The sequence below is a fragment of the Pristis pectinata genome, chromosome 3 (genome assembly GCF_009764475.1).
Source record: "Pristis pectinata isolate sPriPec2 chromosome 3, sPriPec2.1.pri, whole genome shotgun sequence".
Classification (NCBI taxonomy): domain Eukaryota; kingdom Metazoa; phylum Chordata; class Chondrichthyes; order Rhinopristiformes; family Pristidae; genus Pristis; species Pristis pectinata.
Window position 1 is genome coordinate 15996836 of NC_067407.1, and position 27580 is coordinate 16024415.

Genomic DNA, 27580 nt, shown 5'->3' on the forward strand with positions numbered 1-27580 from the left:
CTAACCGTCTTAACAAGCAGGCTGACTGCTAGGGTCAGTTCACTGGCTGCTACTGTTTGTTGGGTTCATGATTGTAGAACAACTGTTATTTTCTTTTAAAATTTTTGCATCATTTTTCTGCTTTGGAGTAAAGAATCAAGTACAGGTAAAATCAGGCTACACTACAAGTGAGTTGGGCACAGTCACATGCTTCCCTGTTGCTTGATCATGGGCCGGTTTCAACAAATGCTTTGCATGGCAATAGGTTATTTCCAATTAGTACAATCCTATCCACAAAGAGGTAAGTGGTGTTTGCCTTACTTATTGTGTATATGTTAACGTATGTTTTCTGTAAAGCAGAAAGTTCTAATTGCAACATTTAGAAATGCTTTGTTCAGAGGAAATTGCACAAGATAACAAAGGCACTTTTCGGTAAAATACCTCTAAGTTATTTGCCTAAAAGGTGCAACTAAAAGTGCAAGTTCCTTTCAATGTTATCAAGCATGTGTACCATAAAAAATAAGTAACATTCAAGAATATATTTTGCTTAAATTTATTTGAAATCAGATGTATGCTGCGTTTTTGTAATATATGTGTGGCACTATAAACATACCGAAAGGGATAGACTCAGAACAGATCCTGGAGCCTAGAAGTGAACTTCCATGAGGTGCTGCACACCAGCAGCAGAGTCATACAGCACCACCATTTGTAACCTCACGGCCGGGTGCATGGTGGTGGTGCTGCTGCCTTGCAGCTGCAGCAACTCAGGTTCAATCCTACCCTCCAGTGCTGTCTAGGCAGCGTTTGCATGTTTCCCTATGACTGTCTGGGTTTCCCGAGTACTCCAGTTTCCTCCCATATTCCAAAAAAAATGCTGGGTGGCAGGTTAATTTTCTATTGTAAGTTACACTTATAGTAGGTAAATGGTAGAAGAATCGGGATGTTGCTGATAGTCCATATAGAATATCGGGCAATTTTACAGATGCCCCATAGAAAGCATCCTCTCCAGATACATCATGGTTCGGTATGGCAACTGCTCTGCCCGTGACCACAAGAAATTGCAGAGAGTTGTAAACGCAGCCCAGTCTATCATGAAAACCAACCTCCCCTCTATTAACTCTGTCTACACTTCCCGCTGCCTTGAGAGAGCAGCCAACATTATAAAGGACCCCTTCTAGCCCAGTCATTCTCTCTTCTCCCCCCCCCCCCCCCACTTCCATTGGACAGAAGATACAAAAGCTTGAGAACACGTATCATCAGGCTCCAGGACAGCTTCTGTCCCACTGTTATCAGACTCCTGAACAAACCTCTTGTACAATAAAGATGAACTCTTGATCTCTCAATTTATCTCATCATGGCCCTTGCACTTCATTTGTCTACCTGCACCACACTTTCTCTGTAACTGTAACACTATATTCTGTATTTTTTTTTCCTTTCTATACTACCTTGTACCTTTGTATGGAATGATGTGTCCGGATGGCATGCAAACAAAGCTTTGCACTGTATTTTGGTATAAGTGATAATAATAAACCAATTACTAGTCCAGGGATAGGATTTTTCTGAGAACCACCATAGACTCAATGGGCTTCTGGCTTCTGGCCTCCTATGTTGTAAAGAAATATTAGAAAAATCCCTCACTTTACCATTATGCAGAAGGGTATACTGCAACCAGCAACAGTTGTACCTAAAAAATGAGGTGCTGACCTGGTGCAGCAGCAACACTGCACTAATATCTGTTAAATGGAAGAAACAGGATGCAATAGCAGAATTAAATGATCCCACAGTCAATGGATCTGCTCACATTTCTGCAGCCCTGCTACATCCAGCTGTGAATGAGGGTTGACAATTGCACCATGGTTGCTGTGTATGCCATCTGCAAATTGGCACTTCAGTTACTTAAGATATTTATTTATTAGTCACATGTACATCGAAACACACAGTGAAATGCGTCTTTGCATAGAGTGTTCTGGGGGCAGCCCGGAAGTGTCGCCACGCTTCCGGCGCCAACATAGCATGCCCACAGCTCCAAACTCGTACGTCTTTGGAATGTGGGAGGAAACCGGAGCATGCGGAGGAAACCCACGCAGACATGGGGAGAACGTACAAACTCCTTACAGACCATGGTGGGAATTGAACCCAGGTCACTGGCGCTGTAATAGGGTCATGCTAACCACTACACTACTCTGGCAGAACCTCCCGATCCCATGATCTCTACCACCAGGGTGGACAAGTGCTTCAGATGCAGGGGAACACTATCACTTGCAGGTTCCTCTGAAAGTCCCATACCATGCTGTCCTGGATTGTTACTGAGTCTAAATTCTGGAACTCCCATTCCCAACACTATTGTGGGAGTTCCTTCACTAGAGGAACTGTGGCAGTTCAAGGAGGTGGCTCACAATCATTATTATCAAGAGCAATTAGGGATGGACAATAAATGCCGCCTTTGCCAGTGATTCACCTCCACCGCCCCCCCCCCCAACACATCTGGTAAAATGAATAAATATTTAAAATAAAATGTGCTGACTCCCAGCCTGTTTCTTGCAAGGACACCATTCCATGCTTTGTTTTCACATCTCCATTTCTCCATTTTTGGTGATGCCATCTTCCAAATCAATACTTGCTATGTGTCCTTCTAATTTACCTGAAGGTTCCCCTCCACGTGACCAACAGAGCCATTGACCGTGCCCACTCCATTTCCTATTCCTGCTTCCTCTCCCCTTCTCACCCTCCAACCCACCAGCTTCCATATTCAATGGTGTATCCTCCTCCATTTTCGCCATCGCTGGTGTAACCTACTGCCTTTTCAGCATTCCACAGGGTTTTTTCTTTTTGCAACAACCTGGCCCATCCCCTCCAGTCCCTCTTCTCTTCCCGTGGTCAGGAGGTGCACCATTTGGTCCTTTACCTCCTCTCCCCAACATCCATGGCACCAAACGTATCTCTCCAATGAAAAAGTGATTCATTTGCACTTGATTTTAATTAGAATACTGCATTTGCTGCTTATGGTACAGTCTCCTCTATGCTGAGGAGACCAGATGTTCACACTGCAGGCATAACTCTAAACTTCTGCCCCCTTGCTACTCTGACTACAGCCTCTTATGTTGTTTGAATAAAAGTAAATGGAAATTTGCTGACTAGCACTTCATCCTCCAGTTCAGCACTTTACAACCTTTCAGACTCAGCACCAAGTTCAACAATTTTGGATCTTAACCATAGCTCCATGTTTTTTATGAACAACGATCGTAAATAATTCTCCTGGTATTGCAACCTAGTCGACGTACCATTTATTTCCTGATCACTCTGCATTTGCCTTTGATCATTCCTTTTAACATTTAACTTCTCCTATGCCCACCTCACCTTCCCTTTGCTTTCTTCCTCCCTTTCCCTTTCCCTTGAATCTCTAAATGGAGCTAATCCTATTTTCTTGTATCCCTTTCAGATATGTATCCAGTAATTCTTCCTTAGTATCTTCCTTACCACTTTCCTCAAAGCAACTTTGTCTCTCCATTTTGTATCACAAATATCTCTAACCTCCTTCCCTCCTTCCCATTATTACTTTTTGATACTAATTACACAGCAGTCTGAATAAGGGATGGACTGAATAATTTAGTCCTGGTATAAACGTATTTTTTTTGTGTGTTTGACTTTTAGATCGCATTTTTTGCCTTTTACAGTGGCTACTGTAACCTACTTGCCATGCACTTCCACTGTCAGCCTCTGCTGTTGCAGTTTGTATAGGCCCCTCTCACCTCCACATTTCCCATCTCTTGCTGCAGTTGCTGTGCTTTACATCACATGATGGAAAAACAATTCCTTTTGGAAAGGTAATAATATGTCAAAATTGCCTTCCAGTGAGTGACAGCAGTGTGGCTTTGGTAAACTGGATGGTAAAGGTGGCAGGGTTGTTCTCATCTGATGTTGAAACACCTTTCCAGCAAGTGTCACTGGTGAGTGACTAAGAGTAGCAATACTGGCAAATTTCTGTCCACTGTCTTCTAATGGCACCTGGTGTCAAAAATGAATTTCATTTAGCTTGTCCATACAAAATGTTATCAGTATTTAATAAGTTATAGTTATCCCTTTAACATCAAACTCTTTCACGGCAGCCCTATTTAAAGGAATTTAGTCAATAAAAGCAATAGTTTGGTTTGATGGGGTTCTATTTCTACCTTGGTCTTGTCAAATTTGCATTTATCAGTACAAAAACAGGGTGGAAGACAATACCTTTTTCACAGCCAACGCTGTAAAGTGAAACATGTCGAATAATATCAACAGAATGTCAAAGAAAATCCTCTTGGGCAACAGGCTATTTTTCAGTTCAGAAACAATGAATTAGATTAATCAATCACACCCTTGTACCTTTTTTTAAAGGTTGCAGTATTCAAATGTGAACTCCTTGTAACACATTGAATCAGATCCAGTGGTAAAGTGTTAATAATTGTCAGTAAAATTATTCACCAGCCTCTGAGTAGTTAAGAGTTGTCAACTGCTATGAATTATTTTGTTTGCTGATTCTGCACTTCACAACGCAGTTATAACTGGGCTTATATTTTGTTCTTTTTAACTGTAAGACAATGCCATCCGATTTATTGCCTTTGGAGATGGGGGAGGCCTCCCTGATCCACCATATGTGACTGACGTCCAGAGAGCCACAGCACATGAGATGGGGAAAGTTGCCCAAAAGTCAGGAGTAGATTTTGTGCTTAACGTCGGAGATAATTTTTACTTCCATGGCGTAACAAGCGTAAATGACTTCAGATTTAAGGTAAGTATTGTTGTTAATTCATTATAATCATATTTAAGAGGAGGTGAAACCTTTGCCCTTACAATAAACTGCTCTCAAGAATGCATTTCGGCTGAGGATTTACAGTAATGGTAGATTCCCAAAATATCTCAACGTGATGTTTGCATCTCCATTGCCGCTCATGTTCAGCTTGGAAAGTCGCTGAGGCCACACAAGTTCTATCTTGAAGTTAATTAGATAAGGCATCTGGTTTTACACTCCATTTTAATTATGTTCCTCCTGAAAAGAAACAAAACTCCAAATAATTATCTACATGTTGTTCATTACTAAAGTATTGGTGCCTCAAAGTTAACTTCTATGCTGTGAAATTTTCCCCCAATTGAGGAAGTTCGCCTGCTTGAAAAATCTTTGCAATTTTTGAGTTACAGTTTTTATTCAAATTAGTCTCAGTAAACTACTTTCTTAATGTGTTTTTCTTAAAATTTCCCTGTCATTTAGAAATTAAATCCCTTCCTCCATTACTGATATACGAAGTAGCTGATGTAGTTTTTTATTTGTTTGAATAGGAGACATTTGAAAATGTGTTTACAGCTCCCTCCATTGTCAATATACCATGGTACATTCTGGCAGGGAATCACGATCATTTGGGTAATGTGTCAGCACAGATCGCTTATTCAGGAATTTCTAAGAGATGGTAAGTGATTTGAACATCTGCTTGTTAATGCTAGTTAGTATTTATAATGAAGTGGTATCAATTGCTGTGCACATTTTCTTGGTGTCATCTTTCTCAGCAACCTCAAAATGGACACATTCAATCATTAATCTACTCCACGGAAATGATACATACGTGGCTGAAGCATCCAAAGAATCTGCATCAAATGGAAAAGTTTGCTTTATGAAATAAACAGATGTGCAAACCTAAGAATAATTTTAGCCTCCGCACCCTCCTGCTGTGATAAACTACTGAGTTTTTTAAAAAAAAACTTAGTCTTATATGTGAAAGTTAATAAGTTCATGATTATTCCTCTTAAAAGGAATGTCATTTAATCAAGATATAATATTCTGTGGACAGACACCAGCCCTCTCACCTCGCCTCCCCAAATTTTAAACGCAATATGTAAAGGTTTTTGACAAGATTTTGTGTCTTATTCCTGTATGTGTAATCTAAAAACCTTTAGATTCTCACTTGTTACATTTTCCTACAATCATGGGAAATTGGTTTCATTCTCTGCTACTCACTCCATGAAGTCATTTTTTTATTGAGTTGTTCGTGTTTTTGTTGTACAGTGAGAACTGGATAAGGCAGTGAAATGCAAAGCATCCTGCCAAGCTGGGTATATTTGCTGGGGTACACCTCTATATTGGTGGACCAAAGATGGGTTTTTGACTGTTTCAGGCAGGGGAGAAGCTCCAAGCACAACCCATTTGAGAGTCTGCACCTACTCAGGTTGTCATGAGAACAAACCAGGAAAAAAAGTATTGTGACACTGAATGTGCCAGTTAAATGAAGCATATGTTTCCTTCTCACAATGTATGCCATTGACGAGTGGAATTCAAGAGGATGGAAGTCATGTTATAGTTATGCAAGCTCCTAGTTATATCACATCTATATATAAAAACATTTTCCTAATTCCTTCAATTTAGGGAGGATATTTTGGAGAGATGGCAGCATTAATTTATTCGATGATAACTCGATTTTAAGATGTGTTCACAGGCCAATTCTACCTTCAGCCACCAAATAAAATCTCAGGAGATGGACCATTTATAGGTCGGTGTTCATTCCTCAGCTGTATTGTGGTTGAAGGTTTGCCACTGCTGTTTATTCTTGGAAATCCTCTTCAGTTCTCACATGAGTCAGCTACTTGGATGAACTTCATATCATCTCAGCTGCCTTGGAAGCCTTTAATGGAGCCATGTATTTAAAATCTTATTCCCTTTCCTGTCTGTTCTTCCCAAGATCCCATCAGCAGCTCATAGATTATTGCAACGAGCTCTCCACTTGCCCCCATGACTCTCTATGGAGTGAGTGGGAGGAAGAAGGATCGCAGTGGCCAAATGAAGAAGAGCAAATTGAGGGTGAGGGGAGAGGAAGATGACCAGACAATGAGCTCATGTGAGTTCCATGAGCTACTGATCAGGGACTGACTGGTCTTTCCTTTGTTGGGGGGGGGGGGGGGGGAAATAATTACAAAAACAGAGCCTCTCAGAACACCTTCTGAGTTTGTTCGTCCGTGGTCAGTGGCTGTTGGTGACATCGAGCACTAGTGCACCATTGATTTCTTGCAGCACAGGCTGGCCAGGAGAGTGAGTTCCCCTGCAGGAGCAGTGAGTGACCAACTGTGACAGGGGCCATTGCTGCTGAGATCCTGCCCCACCGCTGCCAAGTTTGCCCGAGGTCCAACCCAGGATTTTCAATGTGGGAGGAACGGCCCTCAGATGGGTCATGAAGGATAAGAAATGGGTCACTTTTACCATTCCTTTAGATACACCAGTGTGCCAACTGGTGAACCTGTCGTTGATGAACCATCCCAACCCTCATTCACACTCAGTGAACAGGTGCCCTCTCCTAGATGCTTAATAACATCACAACCACTGTTCTTAAGAAGCTAGAGGTGTCCAGGAAATTCCTGGGCACTGCCAACACCCCATCCAGCACGCCGAGTATAGTTTTTATGTATTTTCGCTTCTTTTGTGAACTTTCTAACCAAATGATTTCAATATTGTTTAAGCCTTGCTGTGATCCCTGCTGCGCCCTTCCCAAGGGTATTGGGGACCAGTGGTCTAGACTGAATGGAGCAGTGAGCTTCATCCACAGTGCATTTATTGCACGTTATTTTTCATGTTTCCTGATAATATAGGAGGCCACTCACCCCATCAAGTCTGGGTTAGCTCTCAGAGCAATCCCATTCTCCCATTTATTTCCCTGCAACCTATTCTCCCTCAGGTGTCCATCAACTCCCCTGATTCCCCTGCCACTCATCTACACCAGGGGTAACTCATAGCAGCCAATTAACCTACTAACTAGCAGATCAGATCACTGCTACTCAGACCACAGGCATCAGGTCATGGAGATCCATTGTAGCTTCTGACTTTCAAATAGATCACAGAAATCAAATGCTCAGCCAGAGAAAGCACTCTGAAGATTGTGGAAAACAGTCCCCAGTGGAGCAGCTTTAAGCAAACATTGAAAGAAAGCCAGACTATTTTCTGTAAGAATTGCTTGGGGGGATGTTCCTCCTGAAGTTCAGGCATCTGGCACCAGATACTTCCCAGTGAGCATGGGAGGGACCATTTGCCACCTGCAGAATTGTCCACCAGCCCATTGGATGTGGGAGGACCACAGTGTGCTAGCCCTCAGAATAATTCACCCCATTTTGTGCCCAATTAAAGACGGTTCTGATGTGTTTTGCAGCTTCTAAAGTTGACAGCATTTTATACATCTGTGGGAAAGCTCCGGCAATTAGAATGCAGTCTGCATGAAACGGCCAATGTGGCTTTTGTTCTCAAGAGTCCAGCGCTGAGTTTAGCAAGAGTTCAATTGTAAAGACCAAAACTTTCTACTAAATATGGAATTGAATGGTTTATACCCTTCGTCACAGGAACTTTCCAGATCTCTACTACGAGTTGACTTTCAAGATTCCTAATACCAATGTTTCTGTCACCATTCTGATGATTGATACCGTTGTGATTTGTGGAAACACCTACGCAGGCAACCAGCCAATAGGACCAGAAAATCCTCATTTAGCTCAGGAACAGCTTGAGTGGATCCGGGAAAAGCTGGCACGTTCCAGGTAACTTTCTGAAATCCAATTTATAATAAAGAAAAATCATATCCAGAGTGGTGTTTTACAGAATAGAGCATACCTCTCCAAAAGAGATCAAATTGAAGGCCAGATAGCGTGTAGTTAGTATCCATACAGGCAGGTGCTGGGGAGGAGGGGAGAGCAGATCCACCGGGGGATGGGTCAAAGGTAAGGAGAGAAAGGAAAAAAAAGTAGAAAAAAAGAGGCTAGGAAAGGGAAGAAGCATGGTGGGAGAGGGGAGTTGTAGGGAAGGGGGGTGGGGATTACTTAAAGTGGGAGAATTCAATGTTCATGCCATCAGGCTGCAAGGTTCCAAGATGGAAAATGAGGTGCTGTTCCTCCAGTTTGCGCTTGGAATTTTCCTGGCAGTGGAGGAGGCCGAGGACTGACATATCAGCGATAGTGTGGGAGGGGGAGTTGAAGTGACTGGCAATGGGGAGATATACATCGCGGTTACAGAGTGCAGGTGTTCTGTGAAACGGTCACTTAGTCTGCGTCTGGTCTCAGCAATGTAGAGGAGGCCACACTTGGAGCACCGAATGCAGTAGATGATATTAAGGGAGGTGCAGGTGAATCTCTGTCTCACCTGAAAGGACTATTTGGGTCCCTGGATGGAGGTGATGGAGGTGGTGTAGGGGCAGGTGTTGCACCTATGGCGGGGGCAGTGGAAAGTTCCCGGGGTGGGAGCAGGATGGGTGGGGATGGAAGAGTGAACTAGGGAGTCACAGAGAGGGCGGTCCCTGTGAAAGGCAGAAAGTGGTGGGGAGGGGAAGATATGCTTGGTGGTGGGGTCCCGTTGGAGATGGCAGAAGTGGCGGAGAATAATGTGTTGGATACGTAGGCTGGTAGGATGAAATGTGAGGGCAAGGGAGGCCCTATCCCTGTTGGGTCTGGGAGGGGTGGATTCTGGGTTTGATGGTTTGAGAAACTTTAAATGGAAACACTTCACTCGGGTGACCCATTGTGTATGAGGATTCAAGTGCCCCTCTGCAAGTTCAGACATCAGGTGCAGGACCTGATTTACATACTTGCCTGAGCACACTGGGAGGACCATTATCTGGATTGGGCTAGATCTCTCTGGGTCTGGTCTTCCACCTTGTTTCATGCCCATGGTCCCTGGCCACGTGCACTTTGCAGGTCTGGGTGCAGGGGGTTGATCTCACTGGTTCTCTATGACTCTTCAACTGGGAGTTGGCAGCAAGGCCTCAGTGCCAACTTGACCTTAGACGGCATGGCCTGAGGCTCACAATGACGGCAGGCAAAGCTGAGGGTAAAGCTTAGGCTTGTGTCAAAGCCCATAATTAATTTTAACAATTTTATCTAAAATAGTTAAAATCAATCTAAATTATTTTAAAAATTGCTGAAAATAAAATAATTAATTAACAGATCAAGAAACTCAGAAGCCATTAAAAAATTAAATAAAAACAATTTACTTTAGAAAAATTACTAACTTTAATTTTTGCTTCTAAATGACCTGTAACTTACTGCCCATGAGAGTGTTGGAAGTGGAGACGATGAATGATTGTGCAGGCACTTGAGGGAAACAAACTTGCAGAGCCTCATGGATACAGCAGGGTATTGGCACTGCTTTACAGAGAGCCAGCATGGACACAAAGGGCCAAATGACCTCCTTCTGTACTGTAATCATACTATAGATCTCATCTGCTGGCTGAGAATCCCCATTAAATTGAATGCAGTTTTCCATCCTATGCTTGCCTGATGTGGCATGGTTTCAGAGATGTTATACTGCAGAATAATACTCAGGAATCCCAGGATGATGGGGCACCATAGCTGGATTCTATGTGGAGCTCATGGACAGAGCTCAGTGATGGGTGTGGCAATATCTGTCACTCAGTAAATATGGGTCCCAAAATGAGTTAGGGACTTACTCCTGTTGGAATGGCTGAATGCCAATGGTCCTCTTCAGAAGGTTTGATCCCTTGGGGCAAATGGTAAGCAGACAGTGGTTTGAGCACTAGATATTTAGGTATTTAGTGTAGCAGTTAGCGTAACGCTATTACAGCGCCAATGACTCGGGTTCAATTCCCGCCACTGTCTGTAAGGAGTTTGTACGTTTTCCCTGTGTGTCTGCGTGGGTTTCCTCTGGGTGCTCTGGTTTCCTCCCACATTCCAAAGATGTACGGGTTAGGAGCTGTGGGCATGCTAGGTTGGCGCTGGAAGAGTGGACACTTGCAGGCTGCCCCAGCACATTCTCAGTAATGCAAAAAGATGTATTTCACTGTGTGTTTCAATGTACATGTGACTAATAAATAAATATCTATAGATCTGAGAACGTGCTGGGGCAGCCTGCAAGTGTCACCACTCCTCCGGCACCAACATAGCATGCCCACAGCTCCTAACCCGTATGTCTTTGGAATGTGGGAGGAAACCCATGCAGACATGGGGACAACATACAAACTCCTTACAGACAGTGGCGGGAATTGAACCCGGGTCACTGGCACTGTAATAGCATTACACTAACTGCTATGCTACCGAGCTGCCCTAACTAGGTATGGAGCAAGGAATGACATTATCAATAAATAGTACAGGAAGAGGCTATTCAACTTATTGTGCTAGCTCTACAACAGGAACCAGTTACTTTAACATGAGGCAATCTCTCTACCCGAACCCTGTGCTTCCTCAGCAAACTATAATGATATGAAGGCACTTTCCAAAAGACTCTATTGGGATATCATGTGGAATGGCAAAAGGCAGTTGGTCAGTCACCCTAATTTCATCAAACCCATGATCAGAGGAACAAGGATGAGCAATCCCAGCTGCCTATTCTCTGGAATTCCTTCCATAAAACTCTCACTCTCTCCCATCCTTTTTATGCTTCTTAAAACCTACTCTTTATCATCTGGTTGCTTGTCCCAATGCTTTTTTACATGGCTTTCTGTAAATGTCTCTTGATAAAGTTGCTCTCACTCACTTTGAGACACTTTACCATATTAAAAGAATGCAAATTATTGTTATGAAAATCTCAATACTTGTGATATTATTCAACGTCACAGACTGTGCAAGCATCCAGGAAAAAAAATAATAGAATGGTGTATTTTGGAATTCATACCTCAAACCCCTTCAATGAATAATGGAGTTTACACCTGTTAAATCCACTGCCATCTGCGTGCTTTTACTTCAGGTCTGACTACTTGATAGTTGCTGGTCACTACCCTGTGTGGTCTGTAGGGCATCACGGTCCGACTCCTTGTCTCATGGATCAACTGAAGCCACTTCTAAAGAAATACAAGGTGACAGCCTATATCAGCGGCCATGATCACAGCCTGCAGGTAGGAAACACTGAATTTATGGATACCGGTTTTGAAGTCCCTGATCCCAACTGATCTCAGAAACATGTGGGGCTGAGCTGTACTTAGGTGGAAGACTGCACAGGAGTGCCAGTCACTGACAACCTTACCTGGAGAGGAGATGGGTGCCACTGTACCACTGCCTGAGAATTCAGGATATTGCAATAGACCTGGGGTTGACTTTGATTTTATGTAAATTCTTGGCAGTTGCATGATTTTAATTTGTGAATCTTGGAATTGTGAATTGTGGAATTTTGTGAATACACTTCCTGCAACCATCAGCTTCCTGAACTGACCTGCACAACCCTAACCCTATCTCAGCGATGGAACATTACGGACCTCCTCTTACACTACCATGGACTTGTCTCCGATTGTGTCTTTGCTTTTTGCACTCAGGTCTTGTTTTTGCAGTCTTTTTTTCCCATCTCTCTTCACTGTCCTGTATAACATGTGTAATTTATATTCTGTGTGTTGTCTGTACCTATGTGCCTGTGATGCTGTTGCAAGCATGTTTTTCATTGTACCTGTACCTCACTGTACTTGTGCACATGAAAAGAAATTTGACCTGACTTGGGTAGTATCGATGTCGATAAGAGTCAATGCCCTTATTGAGAATGCTCCTACCATGGTTTTTTTTGGCTTTTTTAATAAGTTAAGTTGTTATTTTGATTTTACCAGTACTACAAATATCAAATGTACACATGAATCCACTTCTGTTATCCTTACTACCACATTAGCAGTATAGCATACCTCGTTACAACTCAGAGCTTTCTGTGCCTTCGTAAGGCTCCCAAGATTTCAGGGTCCACTAACCAAAGTGCTTTCCCTCTCAGGTAGAGGGAACAGCAATTTTTGTGTGAAGTAATACTACATTTCCATTACTTAATTAACAGATCTTTTCTAGTTTAATTACTCCTGCAGTTTTGGATCTTTCCTTTCCCTCACATATGTTGCAGGGTCAGGCTGCTCTGGAACAAATTCCATTCATTTGTGTTCAAGAATGTCCTGCTTGGTGTTATGATTTAGATCAACCTCAAAGGCTGATAAATAAAAAAAAAGAAATAGAAGCAGGAATAGGTCACATAAAGAAGCCTTGGGACAAGCAACCAGATGGTGAAGAGGTAAGCTTTAAGAAGCAAGATGGTAGAGAGGTTGAGAGTTTTACAGAAGGATTTGGCAGCTGGAGTTGCTCATCCTTGTTCCTTTGATCATGGGTTTGATGAAATTAGGGTTTCTGACCCACTAGACTTTTGCCATCCCACATTATTTCCCAACCGTAATAGACAGAGTCTTTTGGAAAGTGCCTTTATATCATTATTTTTTGCTTAAGAAACACAGGGTTAACGCAGAGAAATTGTCAAACTGAGCTAAAGCGATGACTGGAAGAAATGGGCGGTTCTGATACAGACAGAAGAGAAAGAGTGAGATAACTAAAGGGAGAGAATTCAGTATTGAATCCAGAAGGCTGCAACGTGCCCATACAGATAATGAGGTGTTGTTCCTCATGCTTGCATTGGGCCTCATTGGAACAGTGCAGACAGATAGGTGAGGCTATGACAGTGAATCGAAGTGGCAGGCAACTGGAAGTTCATGGTCACTTCTGCAAACAGAATACAGGTGCTCCGCAGACTATTGGTACACTCTGGCCTGCTGGGCATGTCCTTGCTACTAGCAACAGAATACACAGACAAAATGCATAACAGGACTAGCTTAGATGGGAATCTTGGTTGGCATGGACCAGTTGGGCTGAAGGGCCTGTTTCTCCACTGTAGGACACTATGACTCTATAATCTAATTCTAACTACTATTGTAACTGCTACATTAACTCATTTGGTCTCGGCCTATTAAAGATATTCCTTTTGTTCTACCTGTCTTCTCCACTGCTGAAAACTAAATAGTTTTCTCTCTCACTTCTGATGAAGGATCTCAGACCTGAAACATTAACTCTGCTTCTCTCCCCACAGATGCTGACTGCCCAGCTGAGTGTTCCAGCATTTTTAAACTTTTATTTCAGACTTCCAGCATCTGCAATTTTTGATTTCCCTATATAATTGCAGTAAGAGTTCTTTATACCTTGAATCAAATCCTCTCATAATAAAGGCCAAAATACCACTCAGCTTCTTAATTGCTTGCTGTTTACGAGCTGGTCTGTAGGAAGTCCTTGATGATTGTTGAGAAGTGCTGGTGAGATGGTATTTTAACACGTTCTGCTTTGCTCTGCAGTTTATTCGTGAGGATGATGGGACTGCATACATCGTCAGTGGAAACGGGAGTATCATCGACAAGTCCACGGCACACAAGGAGGACATTCCCGCAAGCTGGCTGCAATTCTACAATGCTGAGATTAGTACCTTGGGTGGATTCACACTGATCCAGATCACTCCTGAACAATTGTTTGTATCATACAGGCAGCCATATAACACGGTAGTTTTCCAAACCACATTACCTAGGCGTAATTTTTAAATCCAATGAAAATTAGACTTAAAAATTATACTTGTTTAATTTTCATAATTTCCATCATATGGCTCAATTGGTTCCTAAATCTCACATCTTAACTCAGGAAGATGGGAATGATAAGTTTTCACTATTTAGTTCCCTAGCATTTTCATGTATTCCAAGCCAAGAAACAGCATTGCTAGTGAACAGAGAAGTAACAAAACCCACCATTGGATCTGGTCCCTGGACACTCATGCAAATGCGCACCATGGTCCGGTGTGCAGACTGGGTCCTCACAGAGGCCTTGCCAAGTTTAAACTAGTTCAGACAGAGCCAGTGGTAGTATGGCTGATGTTCGTGCTAGCAGTCTTCCTGCCACAGGGCCCTAATCCTGACCCTTGCCCTAATGTATGGCAGCTTCAGCCACAAAGGGTTTTGTGGTTCAAGATGTGCCACTGATGGGCCAAAAATGTCGCAGACCAAGGGTAGGCTTTGCTTTGCGTCTAACATCTTGGTCAGCTTGCTTGTTGCACCTCCCTTCTGATACGAAAGGGGATGATGTGGCACAGAATTGGGAGCTATGGAAAAGGAGATGATAACATGACTGGAGTACAAATGGTTTGGATATTATCAGCCTTTGACAGTAGGTCATCAGCTTCTTATACCTTCATCTTATAAACCACACTAAAGGAAGCCATTCAGCCCACTGAGTCTATGCCAGATGCCAGGGAAGCAAATTCTTTAGTACCACTCTCACACAGGGTTGTTATTTAAAGCACCACTTTAAACCCATTGGTGATAATAATAGGATAATGATTGAACTTCTCAGATAGTAGAGGTGATTATTCATCTTCTCTCTGTAACTGGTCAGTATTGAACCCACAACTTGAAAATTCAGACTTCAGAAATATCAGTTAGGGAACATATGATTTTCCAATATTTGCCCTTCACATGTGAAGACCCCACCAGTAGCATAAAGTCTGAGTTTGACCCCCTGTATTTTAAAAACCTCACCCTTTCTAAGACAGAAATGACACTGAATAGAACTTTGAATGTCTTCTGAGAACTTTAATCATAGTGTAAGTTACCGCTGCAACCTGTAAGTCAATGTTGTATCCCTTACTGTAGCAATCCAATTGGTCAAATACATGCTTGAAATTAAGCATTAAATTAGTGTAATTATTTAGCTCCCATTTAAGCTTGTTCATAAAGTGCTCAAATCTAAAGGTGAGTTGTTAGGAAGAGCCTTGTAACTGGTAACATAAGGCCATATTACTGGGTTAGTAATTCAGAGGCCCCGACTAATGTTCCAGTGTTTATATCCCACCACATCAGTGGGAGAACTTAGAGTCAGACAAATAGTTCAATAGATATGGAAAGGAAGAAGTGGGTATTGGTAGCGATGACTGTGAAATTCTAGATTACTGTAAAAGGAATGGTAATGTACTAGTTTTCCCTGGTCCAGCTTACATACATTTCCCAGGTGACACAGACCCACTGTTAATGTGGTTAACTCTCAATGGCCCTGTGTAGTCATAGAAATTGTTCAAGTAGGTGGTTCACCAGCATGCATCTTCTCAGACAACTACGGGCGGCAATAGTTCTGCTTTTTCTAGCCATACCACACAAATCTTTGAACATGTTTAAATATTATTCAGTCTAAGGTTTCAAAGGACAAAACTCTGGTGTAAGGCAGTCAATTCCTCCACTCCAGTGGGACGCACAGACAATCTACCCTGGGGTTTGGGCAACTGGTATTTAGTCCTTGTTCTTGAAATCTTGCCTGGACAGCACTCTGGGAGGACTGTCCCCAGCTGGACCGCAGTGGCTTGAGAAGGCAATTTCAGTAACTTGGGGATGTGCAATATACACTGACCCCTTGCAGTGATACCCACATGTTGTAAAGAATAAGGGAGAAATACTCTCCTGTAAGTTACTCATTGGTGACCTTTGTTCTAGATCCGAGTATTATGGTCCTGAAATCAGAACTCATAAAAATTTTGCTGATATTGCTCTTCCCCTAACTAATCTTCTGAAGAAGGGAGTAAAGTTTGTTTGGACAGATTCTTGTCAAGAAGCATTTGAGAAGCTGAAAGCCATTTTATGCTACCATCCTGTGCTCAAAACACCTGACTTTGAAAAGCCATTTTCATTAGCAGTAGATGCCAGTGATGAAGCTGCAGGAGCTGTGTTATTGCAGAAGGGTGACCTTGATGATCTGCTTTATTAACAAGCCAGTTAGCTTTATTAACAAGCCAGTTTTGATAACATACTTTGACATCCTAATGATAACATTTTCATTACTTACCTGAAATTTTGGCACTGGGATGTGTCTCCTGTTTATAGAAATTTGCAAACATTCAAACTGAACTGAGTGCAAAGAAACAAAATGCAATGGCTAATTTTTAAAAGTTAAAGATGTTCACTAATTCCTTACAACAGAGATACATGTCATTTGTTAGAACTTCTACCTAGGGCCCATTGCTCCACCCTCATTACTAGTTTCCTTTTCCTGTTGTTTTTGTTTTAAATCAAGAATTGGACTCTGAACTCTTTAAAGTTCACAGATGTAGAGGGAGCACATTGTGCAACGCAAGCTGATAATCTGGTGCAGATTTTGCCTGGTTGCTGTCAAGTTCTCTGGAAAGAAGAGTCACATGGTACAAATGCTGGCTCCCACAGTGTCAACCCAGTAGACCGTGATACAAATCCTTGCAGCCTTGGGGTGACTACCAAAGTTTTAAGTGAGGGCTGGTTGTGGATGAGTGAAGGTGGGTCTGTGAGAGGAGGAGGGTGATATGAGGCACAGTTAGTTAATTCTGGGGAGATTAACTGAAGTAAGTCACTAGGTAGGAAGCATGGACAAAATGCCACATCTTACCATGGCATTGTAGAGTGATACAAGCTGTCTTTTGAGTTATCTCATCTTTGTACTTGCACATTGTGTGTGTGTGTGTGTGTGTGTGTGTGTGTGTGTGTGTGTGTGTGTGTGTGTGTGTGTGTGTGTGAGAGAGAGAGAGAGAGAGAGCTAGAGAGAGAAGGAATGAGGGAGAGAGTGAGAACAGAGAGAGAGAGAGAGAGAGAGAGAGAGAGAACAGAGGGAGAGAGAGAGAGAGGAAGTAGGGATAAATGAGATTACACCCCCATAAATCAGCAGTTTACAGAATGGATGGTGTGTGTTTTTTAAACCAGGGATTTGGCAAAACCTTGCTGTCATATCTGGAAAAGCTGGATGCAGGAAGACAGAGCATTAACATCTTACTAAATGGGTGAAACAAGTTGGGCTAACATTGTGCCCTTTCATAATGTTTCATAATCATTCATAATGGTCATGTGAGCAGGAACCGGGAAGCATGGGTAATCCGGAGAGAGCTGCAGATGGAGACTGCAGAGTAGAATGCTGGCAGAGTGAAGGCATGAGGTACGATCTGTGATTTCAGGCAGTGAGGGAAAGGCAGAGATGGCCAGATTTCAAACGGTTTTGAGCTGGTGGCCTTCCTATTTTTAGTTGGCTCAAACTCATCACAAAATGATTTAATGCATCCGAAAACCTGGGGATGGAGTAATTAGTTGCCCTGTGATTAGTGCCAAGATGTATGTATTGACTCAGTCTCCAAATTAGCAACGTCATGTGTCAAAAGTTATTAATCCCTTGAGTTCTCACTTTATTTAACTCGTTAGTAAATCTTTTATGAATATGCAACATGCGCTGTATTTTGTGCATCTCATTTTTGTGTTCAACTGTCTCTGGCATTTTAAGGGTTAACTTACTGGCCACACCCGCCCCCCCCCCCCCCCCCCCCCCCCCCCCCCGTATTGCTTCACTGCCAGCAGTAAAATCAGAGAAGATCTATTTTCTGCGGTGATAATTCTGTTAATGCTCCATGACACCATAAACATTCTCCCTCATATCAGTCTAAGTAGCAAAAAGGTCCAAGTGGAGTGGTTGTCGGGCAGGCATTAGCTGGCCCTGTGCTTTAGAGACAGGGTGTGGGAGCTGTACCAGCCAGACCCATGCATGGTTTATGTGGAGTCTGTCAGCACTTGTAAAGTAGCAGCTCCATTTACACAATTTCCTATTCTCAGTCCTTGCAACTTGCATATTTTTCTGAGACTGCCAATCACCTTCCCTGGCTGCTGCTCCGTGGATCTGTTGTACGTGTAACATTGTCAACCTGTCTACCATCCACAATTATTTATCTGCTGTTGACACATCCACATTCCTTTCAGGAGCTGCTCATGGCTTGTTTTCCACTAAAGCTGTCTTATCAGCCAGCACTTTGGCTCCTTGGAGCTTTGGTGTGGCTGCCTGTCTGCTCGCTTAGCACATGCACGCTTGACAGAAAGTTTTACATTAATGAGAAACATGGGGTATGAATCACTAGCATAATGTTGGCTGCCAGTAACTCCCTGGTGCTGGATACCTACTGTGGAGGAGAGTGCTTGAAGATGGGGAGGTCTCACTAACCATTCAGATGGCAGCATGGTTAGATGCAAAGAGGTTAGAATCTTTTTGGTAAACATTTCCCATGTCAGAAATATTGCCTAATTTTGTCAAATAGGAAATGTAGACCAATAGTTGCAAATAATCCATTGTATCTCAGATTCTCATAGAGATGCATATTGTGCTAAAACTGTTACCAGTGACTTTTAAAAAATTTTTAATAAAGTACTTCTTATCATATTCAATGGGTGTTTGGTGACTCAGGTTACAAGCTGTCTTTGAGTTACTTAAATGCCTGCAATATAGTCATCCTCCATCTTGGCAATGTATCCTGAGCTGTCCTGGACATGCTCGAGGACCTCTACAAGAGGCAGTGTCTCAGGAAGGTGACATCCATCATTAAGGACCCCCACCATCCCCCCTTCTCATCGCTGCCATCAGGCAGGAGGTATGGGAGCCTGAAGACCCACAGTCATGGTTCAACAACAGTTTCTCCCCCACTGCCATCGGGTTCTTGAACTGACCTGAAAAACGCTAACACTACCTTGAACTATATTTCTCTTTTCTCTCTCTCAACCTACACTAATGTCGTTCTGCTTATTTTCTCACGTGAGTTATGTATAATTTATGTTAACTTAAGTTTATGTCATCTTATGTTTGTCATGTACTGTGCTGCTGCTGCAAAAACCTAATTTTCATGGCATTCACATGCTGGGTATGCATGCCTATGACAATAAACTTGAACTTGAACCAACAGCCATTGTACAGCCAAGAACTGGCATTAGTTGGTGCTGCCCCTTACAAAGTTCTCTTGGTTAAATCAGTGATTCACGTATCAGAAGGAAATGTCAATGTAGAAACTTAAAACCATAGAAAGCAGGAGCAGGACGAGGCTTTCAGCCCAGAGTTGGGCCTGCTCCACCATTCAACACGAACACGGCTGATCATCCACTGCTGTACCTTATCCCTGCCTTCTCACCATACCCCTGGATTCATTTAGCATTAAGAAATATATCTACCTCCTTCATGAACATTTTGAATGACTTGGCCTCACTAACTTCTGTAGTAGAGAATTCCACAAGTTCACCTCAGAAGAATTTCTCCTCATCTCTCTTCTAAATGGCCTACCCCATACCCTGAGGCTGTGCTCCCTAGTTCTGGAATCTTCAGTCATCACCAGCATCTTCCCTGTGTCAAATCTGTCTCATCCTGTTAGAATTTTATAGGTCTCTGTGAGGTCCCCCTCTTGGTTTTTCTAAACTCCAGTGAATTCATCTTTCCTCAGATCACTCCTATCATTCCAGGAATCAGTACAATCAATCTTTGTAACACTCCCTCCATAGTAAGAACATCCTTCCACGGAGGAGACTAAAACTGCAGATGGAGTCTCAGCAAGGTCCCGTACAGCTGCAGCAAGACATACTTACTCCTGTTCTCAAATCCTCTTGTAATGAAGACCAACGTATCATTTACCTTTCCAACTGCTTGCTGCACCTGAATGCTTGCTTTCAGCAATTGGTATACAATGACACCCAGATCCTGATTCACCTCCCCTTATCCCAATCTATCACCATGCAGATGATCTATACTTCTGTTTCCTGAACCAGAGCGGATAAGCTCACATTTGTCCAGGTTATACTACTTCTGCCATGCATTTTCCCACTCACTCCAACTTGTCTAAATCTCATCAGAGCTTCTTTTCATTCTCCTCACAACTTATATCTGCCCTAACTTTTTGTCATCTGCAAACTTGGAGATGTTACACTCAGTCCCCTGATCCAAATTATTGATGTGTATTGTGAGTAGCTAGATCCTTGCAGAACTGATGATCCCTGCAGCACCCCACTAGTCACTACCAGTACAAGATCCATTTATTTCTACTCTCCATACCAATTTTCAATCCACATCCACCAATCCCATGTGCTTTGATTTTGGACATCAACAAAGGCCTTCTGTAAGTACAAATATGCCACATCCACTGGTTCTCCCTTATGCATTCTACTAGTTACATCCTCCAAGTACTCCAGTAGATTTGTTATGCATAGTTTCCTTTTCATAAACTCATGCTGATTTTATCGAATCCTGCTAATGCTTTCCAAGTTTTCTGTTAGTAGGCATTTGTTTTTAGAATAGACTTGAGCATCTTCCCCCACTCCTAATGTTTGTCTTACTAGTCTGTTATTACTTGCGTTTCTCTCCCTCCTTCTTCAAATTATATTTATCTTTGCCACCCCGTGCCTCAGAGTCTAAGGAACTTTGGAAGATGACTCCTACAACAAGATTGTCAGTTACATCTTTTTCATTGCACAATAGCCAGTCTAGTGTAGCCTGATCTCTGGTTGGTTCCTAATAAGGCACCACATGCACACTGCAGGGATTTGTTTTCCATTGTGTTATTACTAATTTGTTTTGACTAAAATACTTGTATGTTAAAGGTCACCTGTGACTACAGTTGTACTCTTATAGCATGCATCTCTAACTTCCAGTATAATTCCATCCCCTACGTCACTACTTCTCCCACTTTCACCCCCACCAACATTTCTCATCCCTTGGTGTTTCTTAGTTCCACCCATATAGATTCTACATCATGATCAAGGGATGGTGAAGTGGGAGCTTTATTAACTAAGTTGCTTGGCCATCAAGTGGTATTGCGCACAACAGGTAAAGAACATGAGATATGGCAGCAGGTGTGGGTCAAATGGCTCCATCGAGACCGCTGGTTCATCCAATAAGATCATGGATGATTCTTGATCTCAACTCCATGTTTCTATCTGCTCCCCATATCTCCTTTGTGTCCAATCATCCATCAATCTTGGTCCTGGACGTAGTCAACAACCAAGCAATCAATGGGGTAAATTCCTTGACCCTCAGTGTAAAGAACATTCTTCTCATTTCAGTCCTAAACAGTGGGTGTTTTATTTGAAGCAACCTCTCAGAGTCTCGTACCTCTCATTCAATTTACCTCATCTCCTGAAGTCCCATGCAAATAAGCCCAGACCATTCCATTCCTCCTCAATGGAAAATCCAACCATCCTAGGAATTAGTGCAGCAAAAGGTGGACTACACCAGTGTTTCCTTCCTCCAGTAGGGAAATCAAAGCTGCACACAGTTCTCCAGGTGTGATTTCACCAAAGCCTGTACGACTGCAGCGTTAATCCTCATAAACCTTCTCTATACAGTGTGAACATGCGATCAAAAACAAGAGTGTATATTGTAGGCAGTTAATACTTAATTAAGCAAACAGATGCAGCATGTAACTGTCCGCACCCTCACCAATAATATTGACTTTCCACAGCCTTGATCTGATAAATCTGTTGAATCGGTTTTTGGGAGTGTTGTGACTGCTATACCATAAAGTTCCACAAGATGGCTGCAGACGGTGCCGTTGGGTTGATAACCCGAGGTGTTTGCAGCACTGATAAAACAGAATCCGTTTTGAGATCTTAAAAACTTTCAAAGTGCGCCTGTAGTTAATTGGAATATATGGATAAAATGCACAAAATGTTTAAGGAACAGCAAATAGCTGTCTGAGAGTTCTACCCTTTGCTGGTAATTTTTTTTTACTTTGTCTGTTCTAATGCAACGTGGAGCAGTTGTAAATCGCTAATTCTGGTGTTTAGCCTTCCTTCAGGTGCCGAGTGAGAGGAGCAGTCACGTCCATGATAAGATCTTGAGAAATCCTAAAATTATTTCCATGCAAAGTACAATCTCCCACCAGGGAAACACAGCATTGCATAAAACGCCAGAGGCTACAGAATGTGGATTGCACATGCAGCAATAAACCTCACCTAACTTGTTTGTCGCCTTCTGCCGTGGTCTAGAGAAGAGCCACCACCTTCATCGTCTCCTCGCCTTATGACGAGAGGATCCTCAGGTGTATGCAGGCTCTCCACCAGAACAATAGAATCAGAGAAGTTTACTGCACAGGGGCTGGCCACTTGGCCCGTCTTCTTCGTGCTAGCCTGAAGCAGACGTCAGGCTCATCCCACTTCCCAGCTCTTGGCCAGTGGCCATTGCAGGTAACAGTCCAGGGACTTTTTAAATGTGTACAGTGTTTCTGCTTACCGCACCCTTTCAGGAAGTGAGTTGCAGATCTCCACAACACTGAGTAAAAAAAACAGCTCCTGTACAAACCGATCATTTACCTTGTATCTCCTTGACTGATGAAACCCCTCAGATGCGTTACCTCACACTGCCCCTCCTGGCCTTCCTTGCCCTGATGTGTAAACTACATTTCTGAATCTGCCCAGCCACCCTGGCTCTGCAGTGGAAAGGAAGGGCCTACACGTCCTTTGGTGTGACATTAAGGTGGAATGGATTCATTGAATGGCAGGCTCAGGTATTCCAAATCAGTATCAGGTTTAATATAACTGACATGTGTCACGAAATTTGTTGTTTTGCGACAGCAGCACAGTGCAAGACATAAAAATTACTTTAAGTTACATAAATAAATAGTGCAAAAGAGGAATAATGAGGTACTGTTCATGGGTTCATGGGCCGTTCAGAAATCTGACGGCGGAGGGGAAGAAGCTGTTCCTGAAACATTGAGCGTGGGTCTTCAGGCTCCTGTACCTCCTCCCTGATGGTAGTAACGTGAAGAGGGCATGTCCTGGACAGTGAGGGTCCTCATAGAGTTAGAGAATCATACAGCACAGAAACAGGCCCTCCTGCCCAACATGCTGGCCATCCTATCCACACTAATCCCATTTAACGTTGCTTGGTCTGTTGCCTTCCATTCCTTGCTGATTGAACTGCTCAGCTAGATACTTTTGATATGTTGTGAGAGTACCTGCCTGCACCACCCACACAGGTAGCGCGTTCCAAATTCTGACCATCCTCTGGGTGAGAAAGTTCTTCCTCGGGTCCCATCTGAACCTCTTACCCTTTACCCTAAACCCATGCCTTCTAGTTTTAGATACCTCTACTTTGGGGAAAAGTTTCCTACCATATACCCTCAAAAATTTGGATACCTTTATCAGTTCCCCACAGCCTCCTGTGCTCCAACCAAAATGAACCCAGCCTAATTGGGTCTCTCCTCATAAGTGAAATGCTCCATCCTGGGCAACATCCTGGTAAATCCCCTCTACACCCTCTCCAGTGCAATCAGCCCTTCCTACAGTGTGGTGACAAGAACTGCATACAATACTCTAGCTGTGGCATAATCGAGGTTGTTTAGACAAGATGAGACAAGGTGAGAATTTACCAGGAAAGGGTAGAACCCTCAGAGAGCATGTTGCTGTTCCTTAAACATTTTGTGCTTTTCATCCAGATGTTCGAATTAACTATTTGCGCACCTTGAAAATACTTGAAGGTTTTTAAGTTTTCAAAATGGACTTTTGCAGTCAGTATCAGACCCGCAAATGCCCCAAGAGTTATCATTCCGGTGTACCATAACCTCGTTGCTCTTATATTCTCTGCCCTGGCTAATGAAGGCAAGTATTCTATATCCCTTTTGCACCACCCCATCTACCTGTGTGGTCACCTTCGGGGATTCTTGAAACTGTACAGCAAGATCTCACTCTTCCTTGGTACCCTCAGGGGCACTGATGTTCTTTGTGGATGGCTGCCTGGTTATGTATTCCACTGAAATGCAACTTCTGGTTGTCTTTCACATTGTGTCTGTGAAAGCTTGCTATGCAAAATGGGCTGCTGTGTGTTCCATATTAGAACAGGGACTACATTCCATTGCTTTTAAGAGCTTTGAGGATGTTCAGAGGCCGTGAACAATCTCTATAAATGCATCTTTCTTTATTTTTCTACAGCGGTCTGCTTGGTGACCTCCCAAGCTCCCCTCTGCACGAACTCTGACGCACACAGAACTGGCCTGCTGGCATTCCTTCCTTCAAGGCTTTGAAACAGGGCAGCAAGTGACTTTGTTGAAAGTATCTGAGAGAGTTTAAACATGAACTTGCAGCGGTGTCACTCAGCACCCGGCCCAGACAGGCCGCTGATCAGTCGATAAGAGGTCCCAGCTCAGAACATGTTTGCATTCCTGCAGTTATGCCTTTTGTTGCTCTCTTTCAGTGTTATGCTTGGAATCTCTAACCAGGTTCTATAAAAGAGTAATTAGTGTTCAGTGGGAAGGCAAGAAAAATGAGTCAATTCAACATTCATCTGGGTTTAGGCTTGGAGCCAAATCAGATTGGCTTCACTTCCCAGCACACAATGCAGTCTGTCAATAGTTATCCTGTCACCAGTTGACCATCAGTCCATCAGATCCGTCCCCAGCTCTCCATCCAATGACACTCTTGCAGGCTTTTTGTCATTTCTGGATCTCCTCTGTCCAGCCAATCCCCTGAAAACTCTGTATTCAGTAGAATCATAGAGTTGTACAGCACAGAAAGGGATCCTTTGACACAACTTGTCCATGCCCACCGTGAGGCCTCTCTACACTAATCCTATTTGCCTGCATTAGGCCCACATCCCTCTACTCATCTCCTATCCAAGTACCTGTCCAAATGCCTTTTAAGTGCTGTAATTGCATCTGCTTCCACCACTTCCTTTGGCAGCTTGTTCCTTATAACCACCCCCCCCCCACTGTATTTAAAATTTGCCCCTCAGATCTCCACTCTCACTTAAATCTATGCCCTCTGACTTTCTACCCTACCTATGCCTCTCATAATTTTATAAACCTCTATACGGTCACCCCTCAGCCTCCTGTGTTCCAGTGAGAATGAAACCGAACTATCCAATCTCTCCTTATCAGTAAAGCCCTCCATTGCAGGCAACATCCTGGTGAATCTCTTCTGCTCTCTCTCTATTGTTACCACGTCCTTCCTGTGGTGTGGTAACCAGAACTGTACACAATACTCCGAGTGTGGCTTGATCAATGTTTTGCACAGCTGAAGGATGACCTCCCAACTCTTCTATTTATTTATTTATATATTTAAGATCTTTATTAGTCACATGTACATCCAAACACACAGTGAAATACATCTTTTGCGTAGTGATTTTGGGGGGCAGCCCCCAAGTGTCGCCACGCTTCCGGCACCAACATAGCACGCCCATAACTTCCTAACCCATACGTCTTTGGAATGTGGGAGGAAACTGGAGCTCCCGGAGGAAACCCACACAGACACGGGGGGAACGTACAAACTCCTTACAGACAGTGGCCGGATTTGAACCCGGGTCGCTGGCGCTGTAAAGCATTGTGCTAAACACTATGCTACCGTGCCGTCCAGCCAGGGCCAGCCCCCTGTACATCTCCTGCATCTATTGTACCATTGTCAGTCCAACTTTCAGACCAAATTGTGAGCCTAAAATCACTCTATCTCCTTCCATTCTTCCTCGTCTGACAGTCACCTAGCCCAATGTCCCTTTCCTTTTCCCTCATTATGTTCCTATGAGATGCCATGGGTCAGCACTGTATCAGTGCAAGCTGTGAATTGAAGCATTCCTGAATACAATACTGCAGCGATGAAATTATCTGCTCTGCCTGCCCAATAGATTCAGCAAGAGACCTGAACCTTTCTGACCCTCAATGCAATACACTCAGGAAGGTGCTCACTGAATCTTTATGAGTGGCTCTCAGTTCTGGCAGGTGCTGTATTCGGACCCCTGTAGTAAAACCAGCCAGGACTAGATCCCATGAAGAAATGTGCTAAAACTGTTTCTCTTTGCACTTGCCAGTGTTTCTGAGTAAATTGTAAAATTATTGATTGATCTAAATTGAATGCACTGTTTCAATATTGTATTGGTATTGGTCTTGGTTTGTTATTGTCACTTGTACCAAGGTACATTGAAAAACTTGTCTTGCATACTGATTGTACAGGTCAATTATTACACAGTGCAGTTACTTTGAGTTAGTACGGAGTGCATTGAGGTAGTACAGGTAAAAACAATAACAGTACAAAGTGTCACAGCTACAGAGAAAGTGCAGTGCAGGTAGACAATAAGGTGCAAGGTCACAACAAGGTAGATCATGAGGTCAGAGTCCATCTCATCGTATAAGGGAACCATTCAATAGTCTTATCACAATGGGATAGAAGCTGTCCTTAAGCCTGGTGGTACATGCCCTCAGGCTCCTGTATCTTCTACCTGATGGGAGAGGGGAGAAGAGAGAACATCCTGGGTGGGTGGGGTCTTTGATTATGCTGGTTGCTTCACCAAGACAATGAGAGGTAAAGACAGAGTCCATGGAGGGGAGACTGGTTTCCGTGACGCACTAGGCTACCATTCAATAGTCTTATCACAGTGGGCTAGAAGCTTCAGATAATCTGGTCATTTACTCAAGTGTTTTTTGTGAAACCCTGATTGTTATCATGATCAACAAAGCAAATACTTTGGATGTATTTCACCGGATGTGACATGCTTTGTGGCACACATCAAACAATTTCAGGGTGACAACACTCTGGTATCACAATGCTGACTGATTGAATTAATTCAAATCCATGGCTCCTGCGAGCACGTGATTCCTTGACTAACAAGATAGTCAAAATCTTTTCCTGTGGTAGGAGTATTGAAAAGAAGAGCTATAGGTTTAAGGTGAGAGGAAGGAGCTTTTTAAGATAAGATTTCTTTATTAGTCACATGTACATCAAAACACACAATGAAATGCATCTTTGGTAGAATCTTCCTGGGGCAGCCCACAAGTGTCGCCACGTTTCTGGCACCAACACAGCATGCCCACAACTTCCTAGCCTGTATGTCTTTGGAATGTGGGAGGAAACCGGAACACCCGGAGGAAACCCATGCAGACATGCGGAGAATGTACAAACTCCTTACAGACAGCGGCCGGAATTGAACCTGAGTTGCTGACGCTGTAATAGTGTCACGCTAACCACTACACTATTGTGTCTGCTCACATACTACACACATTACATGGGGAGTTGTTGATATCTGGAACTCACTGCCAGAGGAGGTAGTG

At 43.1% G+C, this 27580-nt stretch overlaps 1 protein-coding gene and 1 long non-coding RNA gene across 4 annotated transcripts; one reads left to right on the top strand and one right to left on the bottom strand.

Annotated features, from left to right (window-relative positions):
• Window positions 1–26504, top strand: acp5b (acid phosphatase 5b, tartrate resistant). 3 transcript variants are annotated; one of them, XM_052012197.1, is made up of 7 exons: window positions 1–280; window positions 4551–4744; window positions 5290–5417; window positions 8323–8514; window positions 11669–11816; window positions 14058–14258; window positions 24477–26504. In XM_052012197.1, the coding sequence occupies exons 1-7, from the start codon at window positions 187–189 to the stop codon at window positions 24489–24491; spliced, it is 972 nt and encodes a 323-aa protein (XP_051868157.1). In that variant the 5' UTR covers window positions 1–186; the 3' UTR covers window positions 24492–26504. The 3 variants fall into 3 exon arrangements, with proteins under 3 accessions (XP_051868157.1, XP_051868158.1, XP_051868156.1); XM_052012198.1 differs by lacking the exon at window positions 24477–26504 and adding an exon at window positions 3832–3926 and having other exon boundaries at window positions 14058–14325; XM_052012196.1 differs by lacking the exon at window positions 24477–26504 and having other exon boundaries at window positions 14058–14325.
• LOC127568452 (uncharacterized) lies at window positions 4752–18948 on the bottom strand. Its single transcript, XR_007956010.1, has 3 exons — window positions 16579–18948; window positions 11597–11762; window positions 4752–5002 (listed from the first exon to the last, which is right to left on the bottom strand). It is a non-coding gene; the product is annotated as an uncharacterized LOC127568452 (long non-coding RNA).
• Window positions 26505–27580: the final 1076 nt, after the last annotated feature.

Excerpts from the sequence above, each read along its gene's own strand:
- acp5b (XM_052012196.1), top strand. The coding sequence starts at position 187 with ATGCTTCCCTGTTGCTTGATCATGGGCCGGTTTCAACAAATGCTTTGC. Across the intron at positions 281-4,550 it reads ACAATCCTATCCACAAAGAG|ACAATGCCATCCGATTTATT; the intron begins GTAAGTGGTGTT and ends TTTAACTGTAAG. Across the intron at positions 8,515-11,668 it reads GAAAAGCTGGCACGTTCCAG|GTCTGACTACTTGATAGTTG; the intron begins GTAACTTTCTGA and ends CTTTTACTTCAG.